Source organism: Doryrhamphus excisus, chromosome 21 (assembly GCF_030265055.1).
Source record: "Doryrhamphus excisus isolate RoL2022-K1 chromosome 21, RoL_Dexc_1.0, whole genome shotgun sequence".
Classification (NCBI taxonomy): Eukaryota; Metazoa; Chordata; class Actinopteri; order Syngnathiformes; family Syngnathidae; genus Doryrhamphus; species Doryrhamphus excisus.
In genome coordinates this window covers 9,497,674-9,518,387 of record NC_080486.1, presented here as the reverse complement: position 1 = coordinate 9,518,387, position 20,714 = coordinate 9,497,674, and the positions used below count along the sequence as shown (strand labels likewise).

Here is a 20,714-nt window from a genome sequence, read left to right as displayed (position 1 = left end):
TATATAAGTAAATATAAATATTTTACATAAAAATAAAAATAAAAACATAATTAAAAATAATTAAAAAATAATGTAAAAAAAAAAAAACCCCAAAAAATAAAAATGAAAATGTGAAAATTTGCAATCGACCCCCCAAAATATAAAAGTTTTTTGGGGGTTGATTGCAACTTTTTTCTCTTAGTTTGTTTTTTATTGTAAATTTTTTTGTAATTTTATTGTAATTGTAAAATTACTGCTATTTTCCTATTTTTTCTAGTTTTTTTTCTAGTATTCTTGTTCAATTATATTTTCAGAATATGCCGTGGGCTGCAAAAGGCCCATGGGGCACACTTTGGACACCCCTGCTTTAGTTTCAAGACAATGCCAATTGACAAAGAAAAACATATTGGAGCAAACAACGGAGACAAGGAAAAACAAAGAAGAACGGAACCGACATAACACATTTAATTCATCATCATTATCGCCAAATAGTACGTTGGGGTCATATGTGCTGAAAAACGTATTGTTCTCCTCGTAGAACACATTGGAGGATGTGAGAAAAGCCTAATTATGTCGCTGAAAAAGTGCCAAATGCAAACGATTAGATGTGCTATTTATAGAAAGCAAATGATGAAATACCGACACATCTGAGAGAGAGAGAGGGAGAGGGAGTTTGGTACTTTATTGATTCACAGAAGAGCTAATCTTGCATTTCCTCACAGCCTTCTTCTTCCAATGTGAAAGGGAATTTTAAAAAGCTTCCTTTTGATGCTGCTGACCCTTTTTGTACAAAGTAAAAATTGCATACATTCCGTAATAAAAGTTTAGAGACACTTTAGCTAGGACACCAGGGTTCAATTCCACCCTCGGCCATCACTGTGTGGAGTTTGCATGTTCGCCCCGTGCATGTGTGGGTTTTAATTGGCGACTTGAAATTGTCCATAGGTATGAATGTGAGTGTGAATGGTTGTTTGTCTATATGTGCCCTGTGATTGGCTGGCCACCAGTCCAGGGTGTACCCCGCCTCTTGCACCCCCCGCGACCCTCATGAGGAAAAGCGGTAGAAAATGAATGAATGAATGAATGTAAATGTGACTATAGGGGTGTTATTTAATTTCTAGAGGGCTCTAGTGTTAAAAATTGCATTTAGATGGTCATGTACAGGCTTTCTATATGATCTATTTATGTAAATATTATATTTCTAAATAAGGAAATCCACGGTTCCATATTGTAGAAACATCACTTTTGTCTTAAAGGGGAACTGCACTTTTTTTTTCAAGTTTCCATGAACATGAACACATTTTTTTTCATTATCTGTGCATTATAACAAGATAAAACAAGTTAATATGAGCTAGCTTACAATGCTGTCATTGGCATACACCTATTTAGACTTTTTTTTATAAACGTGCAGTGATGATAACATGTAATATTTGCAGTATCTTGCCGTATTTTGATGATTTCATACACTAAAATAAGCGCAGTTCCCTTTTATAAAATTTGCCATTTTTCTATTGGATGTTTGAATGTTGAATGTTCATACTCCCATTACTCTTTTTCAGCACATCTTTCATCCTCACGTTTCATGTCATCCAATCATCATCATCATCATCATCACGTTCCCGCACATGGTATAGTTTTCTTGTCAGCTCCATGCAATCTCCTTGACAGAAAAAAAGCTTTCTACAGGACAATTGCAGGGACGATTACAACATGGAGACAAAAAACAGGTCTTTTTCTTCTTTACAGATCAGTTAGCTTTTAAGTGCACTGTCATGAATGCTGATGCTTCGGGAGCAAATGATTTCAGACGCAGAAAGAGGCATGATGGGATTGATAAATGGTTTTTTAAAAGGAGCTGTTTGAGTGTTTTAAATTCTCAATTGTGGCCTTGCTATCATCATTCAGGGGTGTCTTTTTAACACACACACACACACACACACACACACACACTTGAGGCCTGGCTTCAATGTAGCACTGTATGTTCATCCACATTATTCGGACAGACTTAGTCACGCTCCACTTTCGGGGTCATTCCTGATTTAATTTCCCCAAGTGTTATAATTACATTTGGTACAGAGAAGCGCTAAATGGAGCAAGTTTGGATCCACTAAAACTAATACACACGCCGGCTGGGATTTAAAACAAGATTAATATTTAATCAGACGCAACTGGACGTGGCGTGGCGTGATGGATGACGGCTTGCGGCCAAGGATGGCGAGATAAACACCGCTCATCGCCAAGACGACGCAACAAAGTAGGAAGGGCGAGGGTGAGCTCATCTATCACACCAAGGTTGCCATGTTCCCTGTCTCCATAGCGACCGTTTCCACCACCTCGCCCCGGAGCTGACACCCGGGCAGTGTGGGCCCCTGCGCGGTCTTGTTCATTAGCTGACATTCTTATGTTAATTTGTTATGAAACGAGGTTGTGTGGTCGCTTGTCTCTGAGCGACACTGCTTGGCTGTGATAAGACCTCCGTCTTGTCCCATAACTCCTTTTTGTCCTTGATAAAACTTTCATTGTTGAATAAATATACACAATAAGCAAATTTGTATGCAGAAGTGACACTGAGAACAACACTAAGGACTTGGGCCTGTGACTTCAGAACTGACGTGAAACACTGAGGTATCTAGCAAAACTGCACAGAAACACTGCAAAATAATGCTATTGTCGCACTTCCTGTTGATGTCCCAATACTTTTGCCCGTGTAAGTCAAATATTTTATTTGATTTTGTGTTTATTCTTATTATTTTATTAATAATAATATTAATATATTATTATTAATAATAATAAAAAATAAAATAATATTATTTTATTAAATTAACGTAGTTTTGTTTGGCCCTGCTCACTTCCCTCCAAAATATTTCACCATCTTAAGGTCCCGCCTCTTCCTCCCGTGTCAGCCAATCAGGCCAAATCTCAAATGTTTTTCGTAGTTGCTTTTTTTTAATGCCATTACGCGCCATTTTATAGTATTGTCCAACAATAGAGGTCGATATAAAATAGATTCAAATCTAAAATTGGGCTTTATCCAGGCTTCGCTTCACATCACATCAAGCTCAAGAAAAGGTCAGTCAGACAAGATTCGTCAGCAGATTTTTGGGAGAGAAAGATGAAAACTTGGCCGTCTGCCTGCAGGATTATACCCACTGATGGTCCACAATGTTAATGTATTATCTTGCCAATTAGCCATTCTTTGTGTCCATTCGCTTATTAGGAACATGACTTTGACGTGCTCTTCATTCCTTGCTCCTTTTTTTGACATTAGTCTCACTTTCTCCTTACGTGTTCAGAGGTAAGAGTTGGCTAACAAATACTAGCTAGTATTTTAATGGAGTGACAAGCTAGTGCTACTCAACTTAACGGAAAATAAGTATTTGAAAACAACATTTTGAATAACAAAATATAATTATTCTCTCAATTAGACATATTTGAAAAATATCGATATTTCTGTTAAGAACGATATTAAAAAAATGTATAGTTGTATCTATATATATTTGAGTGGGAGGTCTCGTGTTTCAAGATGGCGCCGCCCAAGTGCAAGCTAGCTAAGGCAGCTCCGTATTTTCCGCGGCGTTTTTAGTATTTATATAGTGCTTTTTTTCGTACTTTCTTATGTTATGTACCACAGTGACCCTTTAAGCGAATTTACAGCTATCGTTGTTCATGTTGTTACGTTTGTAACTTGACTCTTGCTACATAGTTAACACTCGGGAGTAGCTGTTAGCATTGGAGCGCCCCGGAGAGGCTGCGTAGCGGGAGTGAACGGCGAAAAAGACGGAATCAAACTTCTTCAGCGTCTGTCGTCATGGAGAACGTGGGATGGAAGCGATAACCCGGCTGCAGAGAGACTATGGTGAGTTTGGAATGATTGCACCGAAGATTGAAACATTATATTTAACATTTTGTATATGTATCTAAAGAAGGGACTACAAAATATCGCGATATGAGTGAAGAAGGGACTACAAAATATCGCAATATGTATCATATTGATATATATTGATATTCAACCACATCACCCAGGCCTAATTAACTTAAAAAAAAACACTTCAAAACAGTCAGTGCCTCACGTCACTCCTGTATATTTACTGTTTTAAAAATAAAATCAAACTCTTGTCCGACTGCTCTTAAGATGGAAAGGCATGAATGGACTCCAGCTGAGGTGTGACTCACAAAGCTACCAGCCTTGTGTCAACCAGCAGGCTTCCTAGCCTCGGGTTCCTGGTCCTGTGCTCATGTCAATTAGTACAAACACATGGGGCAAAAGAAAACAGCCGAGGCGGAAGCAGGAAGTGTAAAGCGTCGTAACAAGAAGAAGAGAAGAAATGGGACAAACAGCCCGACCAGGGGGTGCCGTATGAAACCCTGTGGCGAGATTACGTGCTTATGAATCACCACGTCCGTGTGTGTATGACATGGTCAGTTGTTGACGTCCGTAAAGGACCAAACCAAACCAAGTACATGACCTTTCCTTAGCAAGACATGCTCATTAGTTGTCCAGTAAATCCTAACATAACCACACTGTTATGACACACCGTGTCATAAAAGCAATCATCTTTTCGCCCTGAAAATGATCAAGCTTCCAGCTCCTGCGTCTGAGTGACAGCCATTAGGACATGTCGCAAAGCCTGCTTCCGTGAGTCACATTCATGACCTCTGATTTGGTCCACCCGACCTGAGGAGAATACTCAATTTCCTCTGGAAAAACGAGCTATTAGCGAGGTCGGACATTTATTTACAATTTTTAAAATATATTTCTAATTAATAATTCTAATTTCTAATTAATAAATGCACTATTGTACAGATTGCACTATTGTACATATTAATGTAATATCTTGTTGCATTCATAGACCATACTGTTTATAATTTATATAATCTGAAATAGCCATACTCTCGTCACTCCATTGCAATACTGTATATATTACTGTTATTATATATTGTCACATACATACTGTTTATAATCTGTTTTATCTACAATAGCCATATTATAGTCATTTATATCCCTGTACATATCCTCACTGTATTATAGTCATAGCCTGTCATAGTTTATTTTACATAGATCTGTCCATTTTTTTTCTACATTTACTTACTACTAAGGTACTTATAAAATTGCACTTCTGGTTGGATGCTAACTGCATTTTGTTGCCCTGTGCCAGTGACATGAGCAATAACAATAAAGTTGAATCTAATCTGAATCTAATCCAATCTAATACCATTTGCACATATTGTAAATTACCCTGCTCCCTCAATATGCTTTGAGGTTTAAAATAAATCAATATTTATTAATTAGGCGGCACAGTGGTCTAGGGGTTAGCGCACAGACCTCACAGCTAGGAGACCAAGGGTTCAATTCCACCCTCGGGCATCTCTGTGTGGAGTTTGCATGTTCTCCCCGTGCATGCGTGGGTTTTCTCCGGGTACTCCGGTTTCCTCTCACATTCCAAAAAACATGCTAGGTTAATTGGCGACTCCAAATTGTCCATAGGTATGAATGTGAGTGTGAATGATTGTTTGTCTATATGTGCCCTGTGATTGGCTGGCGACCAGTCTAGGGTGTACCCCGCCTTACGCCCGAAGACAGCTGGGATAGGCTCCAGCACCCCCGCGACCCATGAGGAAAAGCGGTAGAAAATGAATGCATGAATATTTATTAATTATTAAAAAAAAACCCAAAAAATAAATAATTTAAATTTAAATTGATGTGTAAATCAATTATTTAATTACATTAAGTTATGTAATAAATGAATTCCATAAATAAATTAAATAACCTCAATATATTTTAGGGTTTAAAATAATATTTTTATTATATATAAAAATATAGAAAAAAATAGAAATATTAATAAATAAATTATTTTAATTAATCCAAAAGATTCAGTTTGTATGTGGCACTGTAATCCTGCCTGGATGTGTTTTTGTTGTTCCCCTGAGTTCACAGTTGTGTACTATATGTGTATGTATACTATATTTGCAGTTGCAATGGAGTGTACAGCCTCACTTTCTTCATTTGCCTCCTGCTCTTATCGTCTGGTAAGTATTCCATTTAGTTTGTCATAATTCTGACATAAACGATGCATGAGAAAGCAACATATTGTAAGTATGTGATTTTGTATGTAACAATTTCAGCTTAAATTATTATGTTTTTGTTCATTACATTTAAAAACTATATAAATTAATGCTTAAACAGAAAGAAGTATTATTATTATTATTATTTGGGAGATTACATGTAGAGTAAATAGATATGTGTGTGTGTTAAAAAGTTGTTTTTCGCAACCATGGCAACGTGTTTTTAAGGTCCCTAAATTAGCTCAAAAGAGACAGCAAAGTTTGCCTTCCCATCCCATGATAATATGCAGACACTTTTTTTTTGCAGGCGTTTGGAGATGGCATCAGTAATTTAATGTTACAAGGACACAACATCCTCGATGGGGACAAATCAGATAAAGGGAGGAGAGACAATGTGCAGCTCTGTGCTTTTACATAACTTCAAATTCAAACTTGCAGTCTCATTGTTGCATTTTTAAGAATTATTATTTTTTTTGCTTTATTTGACATTTGCAGAAGATTTATTTCCCACCACCTAAAACTTTTCATTCGCTCACTCAGATGCCATTTTACTAATTGCTAGTAAATATTAATTAGATTTTAAAACAAAATTTTGTCTTAGCTGTATGCAGCCTGTAGCTTGTTTTTTCTTGGCCCCTTCAAAATAAAATTAAACACATTAATGCAGTGAATTCAAATGGGGGGCTTAAAAACAGCTTTTTTTATTGGAACATTCAAAATAAAGAAAAACCTTGACATTAGTGGGCACTGGCTAGTTAAGTGAAGCAAAGCGTAGCATTGAGAAGTCATTCCAGTGCTTGGAGGAGGTCTGCGGCGCTAAAGATGCTTGTTCATGGGGTCCTTAGATTTCTGTCATGTGGCCCATACTGGGTCCCGTCGAAACAGAGAGGGCGTTTGTGTTTTCATGTCCATCTCCACACTTGTGTGCGTGTTTTATTTCTTGCGGTAGTCATCCGCATAAGCTCTGTGGTCGTCCTGCTCAGGGAACTGGTCTCCGTAGCGTCTCAGTATGTCCTGGAGGCTCGGCATGACGTGCGACGGGGGCTGGTAGGACATGTGAGGCTCCTCCTGGCCGCTCTGGTAGGGCTCCGCCTCGTAGGGGTCCTGCTCCTGCTTCCGCTCGCTCACCGCCGTCTCAGCTTGGCTTGGTTCAGGCTCACGTTCGGGCTCGGCGTGCTCGGGCTCGAAGCGGCGCAGGCGGCAGTCCCGGTCGTACTCGGGGTCGCAGTGGGGGTTGGAAGGTTCCAGGACGCCGCTGCGGGTGCCGTCGGCATTCAGGTGGGGCTCGTAGGACTCTGCGGGGAAGGGGATGCGGTTGTGAGCGTTGGGTCGAGGCTCGACGGGCTTCAAGGGGTAGCACTCGCGGTCGTAGCCGATGAAGCAGTCGTAGCCCTCCTTTGTCTTTCCTGGGGGGCCCAGAGGGTGCCGTTCCTCCCGAATGGGCTCCTCATAATTGGGCTGAGAGAATGGGTACTGGTGCCTGGGGGCGTGAGGACCGTGGCGGTGCATATCGGCGGTGGACTCTCTCATCGCAGAGAAGGCGTCGTTGGGGTTGGACTCGGGTGCCGCCTCCATGCGAGGGGCGTACGGGTCGGTGCCCTGAGCCTGAGCCATGAAACGGCGCAGCATTGCATACGGGTCGTTGGCTGGCGGGGAAGCGGGGGCGCTAGCTTGGCGGTACATGGCGTAAGGATCGGTAACTCTATTAGCGTTAGCATAAGCATCTCTATACATGGCGTAGGGGTCGTTGTATTGCTCAGCTACAGGGGGAGGGGCACGAAGGGCAGCGGCCTCCTCGGTTTCCTCTTGTTTGTACGCCCCTGGGGGGGTGGCATATTTGGTGGCGGTGAGAGGGTTGCAGCCATCATCAAAGAGAGGGTTGCAGGATCCTGGCCCAGCCGGGGCAGGGAGGTTGGGGGCCCGGGATGCCTGGAGGGGCAAAAACACTTAGTTTAGAAACTTCTGGAAAATCATCATTTATCTGATACTCCAATCTCACCACTTGGGAAGCGGCGTAAGCGCAGTACGGATCCCTGAGTGGGTCACAGTTGGGGTATTTCAGGTAGAGGCCAGAGGGGGCCTTCTGCACCAGCTGGGGTTTGCAAGCAGGGTCTTTCAGCGGGTCGCAGCCGAGGTGAGCGTAGGAGGGCGGGGACCCGGCAGAGGGCGAGTAACCGTAGGCGGCTCTCAGGTGGTATTGCAAACACTCGACATCCTCGGCGCCGCAGATGCGTAGAAGCTCCGCCTTCTGCTCCTGAAAAGTGGAAAACACTCCAAATGTAATCAGGTTCTCTTGACACGGGGTTCTAACGCATCGTAAAGAGGATCCACCTTAGAAAGGAAAGACACCGATGATGGTGCGTAGTAGTAGTAACCCAACTGTGGATCTTTAGCCGGGGCCGAGCGCACATAAAGAGGAGCGGGGGCCTTAACGGCGGCAGGCGCAGGGCCCGCGGCGGGCAGCACTAGCGGCAAATACGGACTCTTGCCTGACACCAAGGCAGCGTACAGGCAGTAGGCGTCCTTGGTCGGGTCACAGGTTTTGACCGGTGCGGGTTTCGGAGGCTCGGGCTTGGGTCTGCTAGTGTAGGAGGCCACACAATTGGGGTCGTCCGAGTCGGCGCAGGACTTGTAGATCTCCCCCAGGTGGCTAAGGTAGGCTTTATAGGAGCGGCGGCCTTCTGCGCGGTTCTTATTCTGGAGATAAGCCAGGTAGATGCGGTCCATCTCCTGAACCTAAGATGGAGCGATCGATTGATTGATTGGAGTCATGTTTGGATACTATATAATTGATCAACTCACTGCCTCCTGGTTGCCGTTGTCCGTGAAGTACTTGTACCAGTTCCAGAAGTCCGAGTGCTGCTTGTACCAGCTGATGTTCCTGCGGTTGCGGATCAGCCTCCTGTGGGACGCCGCAGCCGCCGCCTTCTCCTGGATGCTCTCTCCCGCTGAGGGCGAGAGGGACGACAAGTCACGCATAATCCCCCGGGCTTTTGGACACCGGAGTGGACGACTTTCCGGTGACTTTTGAAAGTTTTGAATGAAGGAACTTTGATGCTGTTTCTTTAAATACTTACCTAACGTGTCCTTTTTAATCGTATATACAGCATAGTTACATTTAAAGCACTTTGTTATGCTATGCTATAAGTGTTTTATTTACCATCTCTTTTAGCCTTGCTGGTGAGCGGTCCGGCGGACACGTCAGCTGCAAAAAAACAAAGAAAACAAAACCAGATGTGAACGGAACAGAAGCAGATTGCAATAGCTTTTGCTTACGATGTTAACGCGCAAAACGCTTACAGGCGCACATTCTTCAATACGTATAGGCTAGCGGTTGCTTGCCTCCGCCCGCGGGGGCCTCGCTGACTACAGCTCTTTGTAGATTTTATAGGTGGGCCTGTAACACTGTGGACCCCTGCTGCGTCTTAAAAGCTGTGTGTGTGTGCGCGCGATGGAACAGTGGATTCAGCTTTTTTCCGAGCTTCTTTCATCTCCATAGGGAAAAGGTGTTAATGCATTACAGAAGGAGAGGAAGATGATGATGATGGAGGGCTGATCCAAGGGTGTCTAAAGTAACATTAAAAAAAAAATCAGGAAGCGCCAGGTGATGTGATGCGATGGAAGGGGGCGGGGCCCAAAAAAAAAGCCTTTAAAAGGAAGAGTCCGGCACATCTGGAAACGGGAGCAATTTGAGGCGGAGGTGATGCTGACAGGTAGTCATTTTAATTTTTTTTTTTTTTTTTTTTTTACAGGGGCAAAAAAACTCCTGCCCCCCCACACCCCCTCCCCTTCCGCTTAAAAGGGGAAAAAAGTATTTAAAAACTTATAAATCTGCCAATCACCTCACCTCCTACTTTAGCAAAGTGGAACCAGGCGGTGTACTTACAGTAATTAAAATGTGAGTCCTGATTATATAATTTTATACTGCATTTAAAAAATATATATATAATATCAAGAAACATGTCACTTCCCCAGCAATCAACGAAGTAACATTATGATCATATTTAAAAATATACAATCAAATCTCATGAAAGAAAAGCACAATATACCAGTATAATAACATTGCAACTGCAATTGCACTATGACATCCATCTATTTTCTATGCCGCTTATCCTCACTAGGGTTGCGGGTATTCAATGTTTTTGCGCCTTTGCTTGTTTAAGCAGCAGATTTTCAGCATTTCCACTCATATTTTTTTTCATCTTTCATTTTCAAGTAGCTTTTGTTGTCTACTGCATTAACTAATAAGAAATGTGGACCTCATATTTCATTATTTGACAGATAAGATTTGCTGTATGAATTAAAACACAACACATTTAATTATTATTATATAGACTGAACATATAGTGACTGGCCACTTAATTAATTACACTATCATGTAAGATCCAATACAAGAAGCTATCAGAGAGGTCTAAGTCTATTGTGATTGGATGGTTATACTATGTCTTTATAGTATAGTTGCAGTGTCCTGTATGATATAGTACAGAAACAATAATAAACATATTGTTTAATGTAAAAAAAATAATAATTAATCGTTGTTTGTATTCTTGTCTCCATTAGATTGTTCAAGCGTACCTCGTGAGGACCTTCACACTGCAAGTGTTGCTACTTTTGAGAAGAAGTAAAGTCTTTTGAATGAGTGACCTCCACAGGGGTGCACTCACCTGGCAGCAGCATCAGCATCAGCAGAGCGGTGACCAGCGCAGCGGAGAAACTTGTCCTCCTCAGTCCGGCCATGACTCGACTCGTCTCTTCTCCTGCCAGGAAAGACAAAGTCAAATCACTTTTTTAACAAGCACCAAAGTCAGAAACGACCCCAAACTTCACTGTGAACTTGACCCACTTATGTAAAAATAGCTCAACTTCGTACCTTCGGTTGCCTTGGCGACAAGTCTCACTGCGGATCCAGCTAGGGGATTCTGAGGGACCGGGAAGATGACTGATGGTCCACCTGTGATCAATGTGTGTGTGTGTGTGTGTGTGTGGCACGACTCCCTGAGACAAACTACCCTGACGGACGGAACGGAGCCAGGTTTTAAACCAGGCCCATCATCACTGACACACAACAGGTATTCATTAACACACACACACACAGGGAGAGGGGGTTTGAGAACCACATCAACAAGGGCCCTGATTGGCTCAGAGCTTCTGTAGGTTTAGACCAATTGGATAATTAACCCTCAAGGCATGAATGGGGGATCAAACGTGAGTCAGTTTAATAAATACATTTATCTATGCATTAATTTTTATGAAAAGAACAGTTTTTGGACTGAAAGTGTTATTGTTCCAAAAATAATCACTTATCACAGCCAATCTTATCAATTCTTGACTTAGTCAGGGTTATAATCGGCCTTATCTCATATGTTCCTCTTTTTTGTGCAAGTTTTGGCAAATATTGCATAATTTCTCCCATTGAAAAATTATATCAGGAGTTATAACCTAACAAACCTGAATGTATTTTTTGAAATAATGAAAAATAAAATGTGTTGAAGTGTTATATTTTCCACCCCTGATGCCACCACAGCCACAAGGGGGCATACAAGCGTAGATACTTGTTTTAGCTTTATATACTATACTACTATAATATACTGCCAAGTATTAAGCAGTTCTTTATTATTTTTTTTTTAGTCAAGCGAAATGACTTCTCACTTGCTCGTGGTGCGTTCAGGTGCAGTCATACATGCAGGAGAGAAAGAGGATCAACGTCAGTGAGGTGCCAGAAGACATGAGAAGCTAATGAGGGGAGCCGAGGTGCCACATAAGCAGTTCTCGGAGGCCGTGGCCAGCGCCAAAACCACAAACACAGCTTGTGGCATAGTGTGAGTACACTCACAAACACACACACACACATAGGGGGGACAGCTGGTCTCCACATGAGGAATCTGCTAATCTTCAGCTTCCTGCACACTTTTGACTGTTGGGGCATGTTGGCCTTGTTTGGCTGTGTGAAATGTTGCTACATGATGCCACTGTGCGTGATCTGTGACTAGACGGGCCTGAATATGTGTCGGAAATTAACATTAGCATTATTTTCTGGGTGGTGAGAAGTCACATTGTCCGTCGGGTTTGAAGTTTGCCAAGCACTTAAATCTGAAAATCAAATTTGAGTCTTTGGGTTCTGGTTCCAGAATAAGAACATACTAAATGTATGTGTAAATGTATCTTTTAAACCTAAACGTGCAGCAGTCGCAACACAAGAACAGCATTGTATGCAACATGAATATGTTGTAATTGAACAAACCATTCAATCTATAGACATTTTTTTTAACATCATCCTTCCTGTTTCATCATGCCTCCTACGCCAAGCATTTAGTGCCCCGTTTTACCGCACGTATGCCGTATGTAATTACGTTTCCTAACAGGTGTTTCGCACTGCCCGCAAACCTGCAATCCAAAACGCCTGCAGATTGGAACACGATTGCCGCCAAAAGCATACTCATAATTTTCTCCAAAGCTGGAATGTGAGCGAACCTCAGAATTTGCGAGCAAAACAGCTGGTTCCACGCCGCTTCTTTTCACATTAAAATAAAGCTTTTATTTGTGAGTGACATGTTTTATAATATGTACATCATTCACAGACGCATGCAGGTGTGCGTGTGTGTTTGGAGGATGGGGGGGTCACTGCAGGTCATCGTCGTCAAAAAGGTCTTCGAAGTCTGGAGGGGGACACAGGAAATATAAAGAAAATTAGCCTGTTATCTGTTCTTAACATCTAGAAGTTGCTATATATGTGCTGCCACTTCACTATTGATTTATTTGAATTGAGAGATACTGGTGCTGCACGGTGGACGAGTGGTTAGCATGCAGGCTTCCACTCTCGTCCATCTCTGTGTAGAGTTTGCATGTTTTCTCCGGGTTCCTCCCACATTCCAAAAAAACATGCTAGGTTAATTAGCGACTCCAAATTGTCCATAGGTATGAATGTGAGTGTGAATGGTTGTCTATATGTGCCCTGTGATTGGCTGGCTGTAGCAAATGAATGAAAGATACTGTAGATTGACCCTCTCTTTTTACTTCTGTTAGAGCATGCTGAGCGTCCGTAATGCAACCTTTCCCAGCTACTGAGCTCGTCGCCACTTAACATCTGCAAAAGCGGCGCTAACAAGCCCCGTGTGTGCATGTTTGTGTGTGTGTGTGTGTGCGTGCGTTCAAAGCAGCTGACTGGCGAGGTGTCGTGCTGAGTTTCCGCCATAAACCATCTTTACCGTCCTCCTCATTTCATTTTAACAATCGTCTCTTTTCACTCAGGTCATGTGGTGCCAAGCCCAAATTGTTTAGCCAGCGGGGCGACGCTGTGTGAAAGAAAATAGATGAGCTGTGTTTTCTTGTGTGTGTGTGTGTGTGTGTTTCACCTCACACATACAGTCAGTTCTTAAAAGAAGCAACAGGATAAAGTGAAGGTGAACCACAAGATATGTACAACATTTATGTAATGCATTATTTTTTGACAAGTAAAATGGTTGTAAAACCTTATTTTGAGAACCTGATTGTGGATTTAAATGATACAAAACAAATTGAAGCTTACTCAAAATTGTTAAATTAATGCTTTTTCTCTATTAAATATGTTATAGGAGGAGTATACCATTGAAGAAGTCCAAGTGAACTGCCTTCTCATTGGCTGCCAGGTCCATTAAAAGGCCGCTGCTGCCACCTGCCTGCAGACACACGCCAGTACAACAGGTTTTTTAGTTACACACGTATTCCTCGTCAATTTACCTACCTAAACTGATAAAATCCAGTAATTTAACTGCAGTACATTCTCAGTAAGTAACGTAAATGTGCTAAAAACGCGTATACATGCTCAAAAGATAAGCGGGCACAACACAAACATGATCGTGTATCCTTGCTAGCTACCTAGCTAATTAGCTTTAGCGCTGGTAATGTGTGTTAAAAATGACCACCAGACCTCGTCTAGATCCACATACGGCCCAGCTCCTTCCGGGAACATCTCATCCACAGCAGGTTTCATTCTTACTTCTTTTAAAGTTATATTAGTATGTTAATAAATATATTGCTGTGACGCTGACGTTAGTCAGCTAAAGCTAACTGTTGTGAGGAAAACAAAGCGGGTGTTACGCTGAAACGTGCCCGGGCTCAAACACGGAAATGAGTTGTCGAAGGGACCGAACTAATTAGTACTGTACTACGTCATAAAAACATAAATAAATTAAGGTACGTGTCGTTTCGTTTACAGCTACTCATGAATGATAAATGTATATATATTTTTTCATATAAAACACACAAGTCAGTAGATAGTTGAGAAATGTTGGATTTATTACAATTTCATTGCATATCATAATGTTAAAAAATGCTACTAGCTTAATCTACCTCTCTCTACTGTATACAAGTATGGTCGCGCTAACCATGAAATTATTTTCTGCTTCTTAAAAATACAAACCTTCCGGCGTTAACTTTACTTATCTTTGCAAGTTAATACACATCCCTAATTCCTTTTATTCCATACATTAACGCTTGCTCTCTTTTTCCTCAGTGCTCGTGCCCCATGTTGGTCTCGTAGCCCAGCGTGTTTCCCAAGTGCTGGTGGGCGAAGAAGGCCCGGGCCATCTCATTGATGTGGTTGTAGGCCCCGATGGATTTGAAGTACTCAATGTAGTTCCAGAAGTCAGAGGTGGAGTACGGCCAGTAAGGAACGGCTGGTGGTTCATCATATGGTACTGAGAAGAAGGTAAGATGATTGATAGTAACTCTTTGTATAAGTACATTTGAAGTAATTAGTATTACAGTGGAACATACTTATTTTAATGCTAACCATTGCTTGTACATTTGCATGTGACTTTAGCCAAAAACATAATAAGTGGTTGTGTATGTGTAATAATAATCACAGTGGACCGGGATTTGATGCATTGTTTGTTATTGACGGGCTGGCTGCATAAGCGTGTTCCACTGTATTATTTAATTTCCCCAAAATAGTGTTTCTAAACAGCTTTACCTCCCTCTGGGATGACTCTGGCATCTGCGGAGAGAGTGAAAAATGGGGGAAAAACAAATATTTAGCAAGCATTCCAAGTATCCCCCCCCCACACACACACAAAGAGGGAATTGAGTTCAGACTGACTTCGGGCTACCTGTGAGCTTCTCCAAATAATATCACAGTGACAAGAACACACACACACACCACACAGACAGAACCGTCTTTGTGTGCTCACACACAACTCATAAGATTAATGACTGTTACACGTTTATTTATCCATTTGCTATGCGACAATTAAACTCATGTTATTTTTCTACTTCAAAACAACCAAAATATTCACAAGAGATGAATATTACAGCCCAGAAATACACTCACCGCTAATATGGAGGACACAGACATAAAGTAGAATACTCAGGCAAAGCAGACTCTTCATCTTTCTCCTTTTTAAACAACAAAAAAACTACATTAACCAAACTGTCAATTTAATGCAACATTAAAGACACACAGACTAAATTGTACTCACTTAGAGGTGAAAAAAAAAGATCAGTTAGTTTTAGATGTTGTGAAGAAGTGCTGTGTCTGCTGCTGCTGCTGGTCGGCGGTGGTCTGCAGTGTCAGGATCCCTCCGACCCCTCCTCTCCTCGCCTGTCTTTCATTTCCTAAAGGATGGATCCCTAATGGATCCACCCTGAAGTGGATGTGGTGAAAAATCTCCAATAATAATATATCAATAATATATAATACTATTAAGAGGGATTCATTTAACAATTTTCAACAAAGAACATATAGAATTGAACACAAGAATCTTTAATGTATATATCAATATTTTTTAAATATTCGATACTCTCAGGTACAAAATACATAGCCTATATACGGTACCAGTAATATAATAAAAAATATTGTAAGTTAATTTGTCCCCCTTTTATCAACAAAGAAGCCATTTTAATTAAGATCAATCAATAAATAACAATTTGCACGTATTTCTAGGAAAGTTATACAATCTCCACCACAAAAAATGCTTTTAATTTGAAATTTACGAAACCCCAGAATAATTTATAGATATCAGTGCATTCTGTTCATTGGATAGTATTGATAATGATCAAAACAATTCAGTGATGAGGTCATTCTATCATTAGCATGCCGTGCCCGTTCCGATCTAGTCGTCCTTGCATCCTGTCTGGTCGGTGGCGGACATCTTGAACAGGTCCACGCCCTCGCCCAGCAGAATATCCTGAGCGTAGCGCACCGTGTCCGGCGGAAGGAAGCGTGAGCGTCCCAGGATCCAGGCGTACTCCACACGGAACAGTCGCAGGATATCGGTGCATGAGTAGACTACGGCTAGGCTGGTGTAGTCAGTGGACAAGATCCAATACGGGCTGTAGGGGGTGACTGGGGGGGGGCAACGTTTGCATAGACGCAGAATGGTTAGTTCATAGTCGGTGCTAATGAAAATTTATTTTCTTAGCTAAAAAATAATAATAATAATGGAGGCGGCACAGGGGTCGAGTGGTTAGCGCGCAGTCCTAACAGCTAGGAGACCAGGGTTCAATTCCACCCTCGGACATCTCTGTGTGGAGTTTGCATGTTCTCCCCGTGGGTTTTCTCCGGGTACTCCGGTTTCCTCCCACATTCCAAAAAAACATGCTAGGTTAATTAGCGACTCCAAATTGTCCATAGGTATGAATGTGAGTGTGAATGGTTGTTTGTCTATTTGTGCCCTGTGATTTATACAGTATACTGTATAAAAATATTGTATATAACAATATAAGTCACTAAAGTCATCATACAGCAACTTCACACTCAAATATACAAACATGTACCAATATAAAAAAACAACTCCTTAAAAGTTTTCCCATACTGTATTGCATCTGAGCAACGCATTCATTGGGGTGCTGCAATGACGTCAGCCCCTCTCTGGGCTCCTCAAATAAAGACACACATCATCAAAAGTATAAGATGCAGATGTATTTACTACACTACAACGGTGTGAAAGTTTAATGAATGTTAAGGAATGTTTCCTCCCACATTCCAAAAACATGCTAGGTTAATTAGCGACTCTAAATTGTCCATAGGTATGAATGTGAGTGTGAATGGTTGTTTGTCTATATGTGCCCTGTGATTGGCTGGCCACCAGTCCAGGGTGTACCCCACCTCTCGCCCGAAGACAGCTGGGATAGGCTCCAGCAACCCCCCGCGACCCTCGTGAGAAAAAAGCAGTAGAAAATGAATGAATAAATGAATAATAATGGACGCACAGATTTGTTTACTTAAGTAGCCCCATCAACCAGAACTCTTCTCTCAGGACGAAGTTCCAGTTGATGTCAAAAAAATCCACATGATCCCTTTAAGAGGCCATTGTTCTTGACAGACATCACGAATCAGCAGGTCTTATAGAGTGAACGGAGCCACTTAAGCAGGACAGATACGTCCAATGAGACCCAGGCGACAAGACAACAGACCTTTGTTGACGCTCGTCATCGTTCACGAGGCACACCATAACTGAATTGTCGGCCAACAGAAACGGTCTCTTGTCTTAACATCTAGCGAGAAGACAGACATGAACTTACAGCTGGAGAAGCTGACGCCAATTTTAGCCGGTTCTCTCGGGTCGAAGACCACTCCTGTCCCCTCTGCTGTCCTCACCTTGTCTTTACTAGGAAGGAACACACACACACACACATATAAACGTCAACAACGAGGAGATAAAATGGCGATAAAACATGAATCTAGAACTCACTAGAACTGCGAGTTGAACACTCGAATGGTTCCGTCTGGTCGTATAGCGTAGTTGGCCTCGATGCACTTTCCTTTCTCGAAGTTAGCGGGCAGCTTGGCGATCTCGTACCACTTCCCTAAATACTACATGCAGATTCAGTTAAATCACACGTTGGAGTCCGTAGCCTGTTCACCCACCATGTTGATGTTTGCTAGTTGTTACCTGCGGGATATTGAAGTTAGGCTGCACCTTAGGACTCGGACAGGCTCCCCAGTGGTACGTCTGGGATGAGCTTAGCGGCAACAACGCCACAAGGATGCAGCAAATGACCCACATGGTTCTGTCAGGGTACAGATGGGTACAGATTCAGTGTTTATATGTAGCTGCTTAGCATGCTAGCTTATTATAAAGTCAGCTTTTACCACAGGATCACATTGAATCAGTTTCTGCATGGTTGAAATCCCTGTTGTAGAATCACACTAGTGCGGTACATCGGAAAGAATCCGTTTGGGGTCTAATTTTTTTGTGGGACGCCGGAGCACTCGCATATCATATATCAATTTAAGAAATTGATAATTGATAATAATCTATATCAACATTTTACACTTGAACAAACAACAGTATGAAGTATTAAACACTATTTCATCATAATAAACATGAAAAAAAAGATATGGATTGGTGTTACACCCACAAACGTAATACAAATCTGCAGCTTTGAATGTAATAATCCCGCAAATATAATAAATTTCCCACAAAAAGTAATAAAATTTGCCCACTGCAAACGTAATACTGAATTTCCTGCAAATGTAATAACTACTATATTTGCAGGAAATTATTACATTTTATTTGTGGGCATACATGTGCGTTTTAGTTACAGTATATTATTGTATGTGTGATTTTGTGTGTATATGGGGAAGAAATAATAAAAAAATATATGTATAGTAATAATGGTAATACCATTTTATTAAAACAATTGCAATTATCACAATTATGTTCTTTTTTAATTAAAAATAAATTATAATTTAATAATTAAAGATTCCTATAATGTATTCTATGTATTTTAATGTATAATGTCATGTATTCTCTTTGAATAATATTTTTTCCACAAAAGAAAAAAATAAATAATCTTGTTAAAATCCTGAAAATGACATCTACACCTTCTCCCTCATTCAAAGACGAAAGAACAAACAATAACAACAACCACAAAAATCATTATTTTGTCTCCTATTACATTTGTGGGAAGTTATTACATTTACAGATTTTCACTTTCCCACATATGGAATCATTTCCTGCAAATGTAATACTTATTACATTTGCAGGAAATTCAGTATTATGTTTCAGTAGGCAAATTTCATTACGTTTGTGGGAAATTTATTACGTTTGCGGGATTATTACATTCAAAGCTGCAGATTTTTATTACGTTTGCGGGTGTAACAATTGGTATCAGTTAGTGTAAGTATCACTTTACGGTAAGCCAGACTGGATCAGGACCGTAGCCGCAACGGATTTAGTGTGATCCCGACCTTATTTCCACAAGTAATCCTCCATTCACGTGCAAATGCTAAAACGTTGTTTTTTGTTTACAACGCCTTTTGTCCACTCGCCACCTTCACATTTTAAATCATTCCGTTTTCTAAATGCTCAGCACATTCGTGACCACATTCCGTCCATCTATCGGCATATCCCAAGTTCCATGTTTCTCAACAGATACAAAACATTCCATTCAGCTCATCCTGGATATTTGGGCTAACAGTTTTCCATGCCGCATCCCTGAATTCCCATTTAAAATGAATGAACAGTCCAATTTTCAGTCGGTTCAAACCATTGAGTTCATCAAGTGCTTCCGGGCCTACAATTTCACATAATTCCACAGTTTTCATATTATTCCCTTTCCTAATTCAGACCATTCCTACATCAAAACTTTCAGCTGACCTGGCACATTCAGGGTGTCTCTTTACCCCATTTTTCTGTCATGGCTACATTTTCCATCCCAAAAATTCCAATGGAAATTAATGAAGAATAGTTCCCTAATTCCACATTTACTGCTACCCTGATTCCCTTCTGTACTGAACATTCTTACTACTTTTACATTTGTCAAATGAGTCCAAAGTCAAAACATTCATCTCATGCTGAACATTTGTTTTCTGCGTTCCATACATTCCCGGCTTTCCTGGAATTTCTTGTTTTTATCAAAGCAAGAAACCTCAGTGCCCTCACTGTACATGTCACATTGTACCTACATATGCTGAACAACTTGTTCTGCAGGTTTAACAAGCTAACATACATTATAATTGGGAGTTTATTTACATGATTTAATAATTTGCTTTAATATTTACAATAACACCCATTAACTTACAGTAATTATTATATGCATTTACAGTTAACATTTGTTTATACTTCAGTAAGACACTATCATAAACAAACACATTATTTGAATACAGAGCTTATTAAAGTTGAAAACACATGTATTTCCCATCATGCACCTGGCCCTTACCTTCTCAGGTGGGATTCCTAACAGACGTCTTGCTTCAGTCCAGAGAGCTCTGGTCCAAAATGTTATTTTTAAAGACGAGTGCCGGGCTGCGCGTTCACGACGTGACGTCACAATGTTCACGCTCATTAGCATGAAATGCACGCCCCCCTTTGTACAGGATGTCAACATCAGCATGTTAGTCTCGGTTCTGCCACTAGATGCCGCCAAAAGGTACCTTTTTTAAGTATGCTAATACGTCTTTCCACTGCCGTTGTCAAACCGGAAGTACTTTATTTTCATGATTTATACGGACTAAAAATAAATTTATGTTCAAAATGTATGTTGAATTATTTAAAATTTCATGCCCCCTTTGTACAGGATATCAACATCAGCATGTTAGTCTCGATTCTGCCACTAGATGCCGCCATAAGGTATCTTTTTAAAGTATGCTATTACTTCTTTCCACTGCCGTTGTCAAACCGGAAGTACTTTATTTTCATGATTTATATAGACTAAAAATACATTTATGTTCAAAATGTATGTTGAATTAT

General features: G+C 40.9%; 5 protein-coding genes across 11 annotated transcripts in view; 1 reads left to right on the top strand and 4 right to left on the bottom strand.

Annotated features, from left to right (window-relative positions):
* The first annotated feature begins 2,897 nt into the window (after positions 1-2,897).
* The window catches only part of LOC131109055 (threonine synthase-like 1), a 99,277-nt gene continuing 81,460 nt past the window's right edge, over positions 2,898-20,714 (top strand). For 2 of the 7 annotated variants that reach the window (XR_009120627.1, XR_009120626.1), the window contains exons 1-7: positions 2,898-3,048; positions 3,683-3,835; positions 5,951-6,006; positions 10,603-11,111; positions 11,711-11,861; positions 13,614-13,722; positions 14,534-14,728. The gene's annotated coding sequence lies outside the window, so the exon portion shown is untranslated. Of the gene's footprint in view, positions 3,049-3,682; positions 3,836-5,950; positions 6,007-8,884; positions 9,756-10,602; positions 11,112-11,710; positions 11,862-13,613; positions 13,723-14,533; positions 14,729-20,714 lie in introns of all 7 variants that reach the window. The other 5 variants (XR_009120630.1, XR_009120629.1, XR_009120628.1 and 2 more) reach the window with 5 other exon arrangements.
* Positions 6,643-12,407, bottom strand: and1 (actinodin1). Its single transcript, XM_058060616.1, has 7 exons — positions 10,913-12,407; positions 10,707-10,799; positions 9,203-9,247; positions 8,845-8,990; positions 8,374-8,778; positions 8,042-8,296; positions 6,643-7,971 (listed from the first exon to the last, which is right to left on the bottom strand). The coding sequence occupies exons 2-7, from the start codon at positions 10,777-10,779 to the stop codon at positions 6,976-6,978; spliced, it is 1,920 nt and encodes a 639-aa protein (XP_057916599.1). The 5' UTR covers positions 10,780-10,799; positions 10,913-12,407; the 3' UTR covers positions 6,643-6,975.
* cops9 (COP9 signalosome subunit 9) lies at positions 12,552-14,141 on the bottom strand. The gene is made up of 3 exons (XM_058060632.1): positions 13,949-14,141; positions 13,625-13,697; positions 12,552-12,698 (listed from the first exon to the last, which is right to left on the bottom strand). The coding sequence occupies exons 1-3, from the start codon at positions 14,009-14,011 to the stop codon at positions 12,661-12,663; spliced, it is 174 nt and encodes a 57-aa protein (XP_057916615.1). The 5' UTR covers positions 14,012-14,141; the 3' UTR covers positions 12,552-12,660.
* otos (otospiralin) lies at positions 14,316-15,407 on the bottom strand. Its single transcript, XM_058060631.1, has 3 exons — positions 15,350-15,407; positions 14,993-15,016; positions 14,316-14,717 (listed from the first exon to the last, which is right to left on the bottom strand). Exons 1-3 carry the CDS (start codon positions 15,405-15,407, stop codon positions 14,530-14,532), a joined length of 270 nt encoding a protein of 89 aa, XP_057916614.1. The 3' UTR covers positions 14,316-14,529.
* apodb (apolipoprotein Db) lies at positions 15,761-20,309 on the bottom strand. The gene is made up of 5 exons (XM_058060630.1): positions 20,185-20,309; positions 17,913-18,030; positions 17,712-17,833; positions 17,542-17,627; positions 15,761-16,363 (listed from the first exon to the last, which is right to left on the bottom strand). Exons 2-5 carry the CDS (start codon positions 18,024-18,026, stop codon positions 16,131-16,133), a joined length of 555 nt encoding a protein of 184 aa, XP_057916613.1. The 5' UTR covers positions 18,027-18,030; positions 20,185-20,309; the 3' UTR covers positions 15,761-16,130.

What these genes read in the sequence shown, in the direction of transcription:
- and1 (XM_058060616.1), bottom strand. Translation starts at nt 10,779, where the DNA reads ATGGCCGGACTGAGGAGGACAAGTTTCTCCGCTGCGCTGGTCACCGCT. An exon ending in CAGCAAGGCTAAAAGAGATG is followed by an intron (nt 8,991 to 9,202) that starts GTAAATAAAACA and finishes TCTCGCCCTCAG; the next exon opens with CGGGAGAGAGCATCCAGGAG. An exon ending in ACAACGGCAACCAGGAGGCA is followed by an intron (nt 8,779 to 8,844) that starts GTGAGTTGATCA and finishes GCTCCATCTTAG; the next exon opens with GTTCAGGAGATGGACCGCAT.
- cops9 (XM_058060632.1), bottom strand. Translation starts at nt 14,011, where the DNA reads ATGAAACCTGCTGTGGATGAGATGTTCCCGGAAGGAGCTGGGCCGTAT. An exon ending in CGTATGTGGATCTAGACGAG is followed by an intron (nt 13,698 to 13,948) that starts GTCTGGTGGTCA and finishes GTGTGTCTGCAG; the next exon opens with GCAGGTGGCAGCAGCGGCCT. An exon ending in TCACTTGGACTTCTTCAATG is followed by an intron (nt 12,699 to 13,624) that starts GTATACTCCTCC and finishes GTCCCCCTCCAG; the next exon opens with ACTTCGAAGACCTTTTTGAC.
- otos (XM_058060631.1), bottom strand. Translation starts at nt 15,407, where the DNA reads ATGAAGAGTCTGCTTTGCCTGAGTATTCTACTTTATGTCTGTGTCCTC. An exon ending in CTGTGTCCTCCATATTAGCG is followed by an intron (nt 15,017 to 15,349) that starts GTGAGTGTATTT and finishes CTCTCTCCGCAG; the next exon opens with ATGCCAGAGTCATCCCAGAG. An exon ending in CAGAGTCATCCCAGAGGGAG is followed by an intron (nt 14,718 to 14,992) that starts GTAAAGCTGTTT and finishes CCTTCTTCTCAG; the next exon opens with TACCATATGATGAACCACCA.
- apodb (XM_058060630.1), bottom strand. Translation starts at nt 18,026, where the DNA reads ATGTGGGTCATTTGCTGCATCCTTGTGGCGTTGTTGCCGCTAAGCTCA. An exon ending in CTAACTTCAATATCCCGCAG is followed by an intron (nt 17,834 to 17,912) that starts GTAACAACTAGC and finishes ATCTGCATGTAG; the next exon opens with TATTTAGGGAAGTGGTACGA. An exon ending in GTGTTCAACTCGCAGTTCTA is followed by an intron (nt 17,628 to 17,711) that starts GTGAGTTCTAGA and finishes GTTCCTTCCTAG; the next exon opens with TAAAGACAAGGTGAGGACAG.